Consider the following 7,558-nt stretch of genomic DNA (forward strand, 5'->3'; position numbering starts at 1 on the left):
TTTTTATTATTATTATTATTATTATTATTATTATTATTATTGTTTTTATTATTATTTTTGCATTATTATTATCAATACATTATTATGATTATTATTATTGTTATTAATAATAATAATAATAATATTATTATTATTATTATTATTATTATTATTATTAATTATTATTAGTATTATTATTTTTATTGTATAAGATGCAAGCAATATTATTATTCTTATCATCATCATCATCACCATCATATAAATCATCACGTGTTTGCTTCAATTTAGGCTACCTGTTTTACAAAAGCAATAGGCCTACTTATTGTAGAGGATGTGCATCAATGATTTTGGTAGATGGTAATTAAAATTAGGCCCTATTTCATTATTGGTATGGAAACAAAACTGTTGCGTTGTAATGGAAATCGCCAATCGTATTATCGATAGCGTTGATGCTCGAACGTATGACCAATACAGCCAAATAGGATTAACAATGTTAATCATCTTTATCACTGCTGTCGTCGCTGTAAATCTTCATCCAAATATTGGTAAGCCCTTAAAGAAATTTGAAATATTTTTGAACGATGTATCGTTAACATTTTACTTACACTTAGCTTGTGGGGCTAGTGGTAGGAGGGTTTGGTTTATTTTAATTTCAATTTATTTTAAAAACCTCCGAAACGGAGAGATGAACTACATTAAAGTCATTCACATAGGAATCAACACATCAAATTATGCAATTACATCACAAAACACATCCAAATACAAATGGAAATTAAACCGCTTAGTTCAATCAAAAAGAAAAACATTTCGCTTAAATAAACTCTTAAAAGTTGTGATAAAAGGTCTCTTCTGTTACATTCTGAAAACGGATACATCTGAAATACTGTCTTAACACTATCAGTTAACCCGTCTTCATCAAGATCGGATTTCAAATTATCTTTGATTTTTTTGTGGGATAACAACTGTCGAATAGGCCTATCATTTTAAGTAATAGTATATTAATAATTTTCTTTACTTTATCAATCGGTGTGTTTGGAACTGAGACACTTTTGGAGGCCTCACATTTAATAAGTGAAAACAAAACTTTCGAGATTTATAATAGTCACTTTCAAATATCTGTGAAAGTAGGTCAAGTTCGTAATTATTGATGTCAGATTTTTGGCAGACCATGAGCCGAAAGCAGAGGAGACGATATAGATTATTTTGATAGGCCCAATGAAGTTTTAACAAGTTTGCTTTGAATTTTATCAAGTTTCTGAATACAAAGCACTGTTTCAAACGTTGTATATCTAAAACACCAGTTAAAGCATTGCAGATGCTTTTATTCGCTATTTATGCTTAACCCAGTGATTGCAATATTTTGTGAAATGGGTGCTACATGACTGCTGTTAAAGGCTAGCTAGTGACAAGCTACTGCTATGCTTTTAATCACTATTTAATGCTTTTTAATGCTTAACCCAGCTATAGCGACAAAAGCCTACGATGTTTATTACATTGCCTCCATAATATTGTTATATAATATTATAATATTGTTATATAATATACCAAAAAAGTTGACGGTCTCTAGCGAAAGTACAATTGTTATTCCACAAGTGAACTTTTAAGATTTTAATAGATTTATTGACTGTCCGTCTAAACAAGCACTATGAATTTTTGTTGCAAGTTTATTAACAATAGAGTTTACATATGGTTGGGCAGAATTAACGTCAGAAAGTTTTTTTTTTTTAATCTTTTGTGGGGTCATCCCACCTTTATTCATCACAAAGACAAAACATTTTTTTATAAGCAACATTGTGGTTACACAATCATCTATAATGCAATATGGCAATGTAAAAATACTGGATAAATTTTTGACATACGTTTTTAAAATGAGTTGTTCAGTTAAAAGTTATTCAAAATATTTGCGGATATGTTTTTCTATCATAAAAAGTTGGAAAACTGAGGTGTAACACCATTTGTTCAGATGTTTTAGGACGTTTGCTTTGTAAATGCAAAACGTTCCTAATGAAAACAGATGAAATGATAAACGTTTCCTGTACCAAGCACAATATTTTTAAAGTTTGCTTCAATACCATAATTAATAAGGCTAAAATGATTAATAAAATTCCACAGGTCATGTGATTCTGTACAATGGTAATAAAAAAAATGTGCGTCATCTTCAACAACATTGCACTTTTGACATGTATTATTTTCGATAATTTTCCATGTATGTAACCTTTTCCTAGTAGGAACAATACAGTGCAATATTTTATAGTTTATCTGTTTGAGCTTGTTTTCTTTGATAGATTTCACTTTCCATGACCAGGTAAGTTCCCAGTCAAATTCTGTATTAAAAAATTTATGCCACTTTGATTGAGAATTTGTAGGTTTTAAACATTTTTTTGATAAAAAACAATTATATATTTATTTACTGTTCATATTGCAGCAATATTTTACTACTTGTTGTGTATTATTTTGTTTTACATTTTCAGTTTTTGAGAATATAATATTTTTCCATTCATGTGGAATTGCCATCATTAAATTAGAAAATTCTGATATCCAATTTGATTTATTATTTAACAATAATAATAGCTTATTTGAATTAATGAAGTCGTAACCAATCACAATATCTTTCATTTTGCGAATATCGGATCTAATCCAGTTTCTATATAACATAATCCATTATACATTATTAATATGTTTCCCCAAATTTTCTGCTCCATAATTTCCTCATAGCATGTTGGATGTTTCATTATACTTTCGTTACATTGGGCTACTGCATGAAGTAATGACAAGTAAAAACCGTGAGAAAGTTTAACAGAGGCAATAAACACAAAATCTTCCTTACTATCTTTGGAATGTTTACTGCGTACCGGGTATCTATTACAAAACTTTTCATCTCGTTTACACATAGGATAATTGTGTGGACTATCAAAAATTAGAGTAATCTTTTGCAATCTTTATGGTATTGATCATTGTGTTTTTCAGGTCGTCTACTTTTTACAATCCATCTATTTCTTTGGATTAAACAAAATGCAAAGATTGCTTTGCCCTTTAATGCCTTTCAGATGAAAAAGCCTACTAATTTTTAAGATATTTATATACACATGTTGTTACATTGAATAACTATGTTCTCAAATATGAATATGGAACCATGTACCCTGTAAACACTAATGAAGAGAATTTTCCACACATTACGAGCTAATATAAAATCAAGTAAAAAAATATAACAAAATGAATTCACATATTTGTTACTGATTTTAAAGAATCTGAAGATCTCTAGACTAACGGGTCCTATCGCCGGAAGCCACCAATAGCGAAATAGGCCTATCCTCCGCCAACGACATTTTGGCACTATAGAATAAAAAGCAAAAAAAAAAATAAATAAATGCATGAGCCATTCCGACGGTGTTTGCGTCAAGAGGTACTGTGATTATTTTGCCTTACCTGACGTGTTATCGTACTGACTGCCAGTGGCGTAACGCTTATGCGCTTTCGTGCGGCGGCCCTCAGGGCCTCGATTCCTAGTGGCCCCAGAGGGGCCCCTACCCATGTGGTCCTCAATCTCACCATTATAGTGAGTGATAGTCTGTGAGTGCCAAGTCTCAGAAAGTCACAGGGCCCCGGCGGCAGTGTTACGCCACTCTAACTGCTCAGTGCGTTTCCCATACTTGCCAAAAAAAAAAAATAAATAAAAAAAAAATAGGAAACGTCATTCCTGTGATATGAGCCTTTACCATTGTAACTTATTTCTGTATAAATTCGGATGTGCGATTCATACCGTAACCGTTAATGAATTATAAACATTTAGAGATCAATATTAGTACAGTACACAAATCATATTATTGTATCAGTATAAATATTTATTTATTTAGTGCTCATCATTGTAACTGAATTTTATTTAAAGTCGGATGCCCACTGTTAATAAAATATTAAAATTTAGTGCCCAGTATTAATTTTCGTGTTATATAAATATTCATTTATTTTAGTATTGGGCAAAGATTGTAATTCATGCCTCAGAGCTGTGACTTTCACAAAACATGGAAATTGGTCAAGATTTACTAGCAGTGATTCAATCTTGGTTACCAAAGCAAGAACTGTAACCCAATGTTCTTTGTTCTGTCTAAGACATTACCCGAAGTGTCAATCAATTCACTATGACAAGGTGTCATCATCGTGCGAATTAATGACGGGTATGGAACCATCAGGACAAAGAAACACACAGAACAATGACATGGTATATGGAATAAATTTTGTAAGTATTGCATACTGTATTACATAAAACAGGAGAATACCTTGTTTAATTAAATAATATGTCTATGTTATACAGTAATAAATAAAATTATAGTAATCAGAATATCTTGATTGTGCTTCAGCCAAAGGACTGCGGTGATATTTTGAAGACGTCTCAAAATTCTTTAAGTGGCGTTTACGAGGTTTCCAACGACGGTAACGCACCAAAGCTTGTCTACTGCGACATGGACACTGATGACGGAGGATGGACGGTAGGCCTAAATGTGACCATGTTGAACTCTTTAACAAGCTACAAAGTAGGCGTACAATGACCAAACATGTTCTTTTTGTTTGAGGTTTTTAATGAAGTTATAATTATTATAGGTCTGTTAACTAGCAACATGAATGTAATACATTTCTTCAGGAATTAATTTTCTTATTAAGGAAACAACACTGCATTTCAGGTTTTTCAGAGAAAGAGGCGAATGTTAGGTAGGCCTAACTCTTTAGACTTCAATAGACCGTGGGTTGAATACAAGAATGGCTTTGGCAACCTACTTGGTGAATTCTGGCTGGGAAACGACTTCATCCACAAAATGACGTCATGCCACGGGGAGTACAAATTTCGATTGGATATGGAGACAACTACTGGTGAAAATCAATACACAACATATGCACCAATTTACATTGCAGATGAGAGTGATCAATACAAACTGGAACTAGGACGTGTGGTAGGAAACAGTAGTAGTACGTTATGTTTTTATTATTGATATTAAGATTTGCAGTGCGCCGAGTCTAGCGTTGTCCACGTAGGTTTAAATGAGTGTGAAGTAAAGATTATCAGAATGCTGGGTTCAAACCCCAATTGGAACAACCCTTTTTTCACACTCGCAGATTCTCTTTACCGTTCAATTACGTATAGGCGTAATTGAATATAATACACTATTAGGCCTATATAAATAATCAAATTATCATATACCAATTTGAGTAAGGACAAAATGTTTGTGCCGATTTACCGTCCAGGCGCGTGCACATCTCTGGAAGAAATATATCGTAGTACCATTCTTTTAAATGTCTCACCATTATTCGCATATTTTTAGTTCCTATTTATGTCCATTAAAATATCGTTAAAAAAAATAATTTTACAACAAAACAAATCTAAAAGATTGGACGAGGAGTTGTTACCATACACTACAAAAGCAACACATGTAAGAGTTAATTATTCAAGTTACGTTAGTACAGTACAGGGAAAGGACCAACAAAGTATTCAGTATTTACAGTCGGAGGTAAGTGGAACGTACCACTTCAGTGAGTGAGGCTGATACTAACACGTATATGTTCACAAATATAATGGAATATAATATAAAGTGACCATGTTAATAACGAAAATAAGTCAATACGCGACGAATTTTACATCCATCACAACGTTCTAGCATGTATTGAATCCGTTTTACCATATTCTTTACCGGAGGCCTATCTAACTTGCTTTAACATTATAAACAACATTATTATTGGCTCACGTTCTTCTCTAGCAAAAGGTAATTTGACTTTGCAAAGGTCTTTCTCCAATGATAGTCTTTCTAGAGTTATATATTTTTATAGTTGAAGTTTACTAAATTTTCCTTAATTAAATCGACTATTTTTAATTTAATTCTATTTTTTATACTTGTGTGTATCTCGTATGTGATGTTTTTAAAATGTTTTCCCCACTTTTGATTAACTTCAATTTTGATTTGATTTGAGATTGAAATAAAGTCCTTCGTCTTTCGTATTTCGTATAGGCCCTAGTTGCCTGACTTGGCTTCACAGAATGATTTTATTTAAATGATACTCCTGGGCGGATCCATAAGGGGTGATGGTCGTCGACGTCCAGACCTCTCCCCAAACTCCACCACCCTTTAATATGTTAGTGGTTTTTAGCTGGCAAAAACGTGTACACAGATGTTGGGTGGATAGTCAGCAGCAGGGGGAAGTCATTTATGAGAATCCAGGCTAATTATTGGCTTCTAAGTCTCTTAAAAGATGGGAGGTTGACAAGACAGAAGACGGTTCCCCAAATCATTTAAACTTAGGCCTATATTATTTCTGTTTCCCCCTCCTGCAAAAATCTGGACCCGCCCCAGCCGCACAGCCTCTCGAAAGGCCACCGCCCTCTGCAAAAATCTGCACCCGCCTCAATACCGCACAGCCTCTCGAAAGGCCACCGAAGGTGGCCTTTTCGCGAGTATATAATAATATAATATATTAATAATAATAATGATAATAATAATAATATATAATTTATTTCCATCATTTTTAACGAGAGTGACCCTTCCAGCCCAAAGGAAAGCCAGTGAGCTGAATAGAATTAATATATGCAAATACTTGTTTTATATCCATGCACTCTGTCCATCTACTTTATCTAATGAACAGGTTGTGTGGGCGGGCGAATGGATGGACAGATGGATGAATGAATGTACGAGCTGGCAAATATAAATAACTTAATGTAATTTATTTCTGACCTTTTTTCAACAACGTTGGAATCATCGCAGTAATTTTATTTTTTCACCCTTAGGTATTTCACTCTGGACGCTTAATAGCCAACATTTCAGCACATTTGACAACGATAACGATGCTTTAGAGAACGGATCGTGCGCTGAGAATAAAAGAGGAGGATTTTGGTATTATTTTTGTTGTTCCTGTTGCCTGAATGGTGATTCATTTGATTGTGAAATCAACGGTATTAGAAAAGATTTGAGTTACTCAGAAATGAAAATTAAGCGTATGAATTAGGCCTAAACATAACCAAAACCAAGTGTCATATCGTGTTGAATATCATATGCCAGGCTACCTTACTTACCTACTCATAAAGTCCTGGGACGGATGCAGGATTTGGTGTTAGGGGTGCGTGAGAGTCCACACTACCTCAGCCCCAACATGGGAAAATTTTGAGAATATGTACCTCTAAGAGCCCTGAAATTGCACTGTCATACCTCAAAAATCTTACCGGTAATTCATATAAACAATACAATAAAACCATTATTATTTTAAATATAATTACGATGCAATCGCAAGGGGGGTTCGATCGCACCATCTGCACCCCACCCCCTGCATCCGCCCAGAAGTCCATCAGACAGTTGTAATTGGTATGGTGTAATTGCATAATGTATATTGCAAACGTAGTTCTACATATTCCATTTATATAAAATTAGTAGACAAAAAAGAAATAACATTCTTCAGAGTGACTATTTTGAAGCATAGCTTTTTTTTGTAAACTTATTCTAAGCAAGCATACGTGTATTTTGATCATCACTAACATCAATATACATATATATATATGTACATATGTATACACACACACACACACACACACACACACACACACATA

The 7,558-nt window shown here is 33.4% G+C and overlaps 1 protein-coding gene across 2 annotated transcripts; it reads left to right on the plus strand.

Annotated features, from left to right (window-relative positions):
- Positions 1–420: 420 nt before the first annotated feature.
- LOC117110792 (fibrinogen-like protein A) lies at positions 421–7,520 on the plus strand. 2 transcript variants are annotated; one of them, XM_033253607.1, is made up of 5 exons: positions 421–524; positions 3,948–4,213; positions 4,335–4,463; positions 4,656–4,938; positions 6,746–7,520. In XM_033253607.1, the coding sequence occupies exons 1-5, from the start codon at positions 470–472 to the stop codon at positions 6,961–6,963; spliced, it is 951 nt and encodes a 316-aa protein (XP_033109498.1). In that variant the 5' UTR covers positions 421–469; the 3' UTR covers positions 6,964–7,520. The 2 variants fall into 2 exon arrangements, with proteins under 2 accessions (XP_033109498.1, XP_033109499.1); XM_033253608.1 differs by having other exon boundaries at positions 4,656–4,922; positions 6,746–6,946.
- The last annotated feature ends 38 nt before the right edge of the window (positions 7,521–7,558 follow it).

This window comes from Anneissia japonica, unplaced genomic scaffold, assembly GCF_011630105.1.
Source record: "Anneissia japonica isolate Jap-2015-1 unplaced genomic scaffold, ASM1163010v1 scaffold2756_len2360902_cov194, whole genome shotgun sequence".
Taxonomy (NCBI): Eukaryota; Metazoa; Echinodermata; class Crinoidea; order Comatulida; family Comatulidae; genus Anneissia; species Anneissia japonica.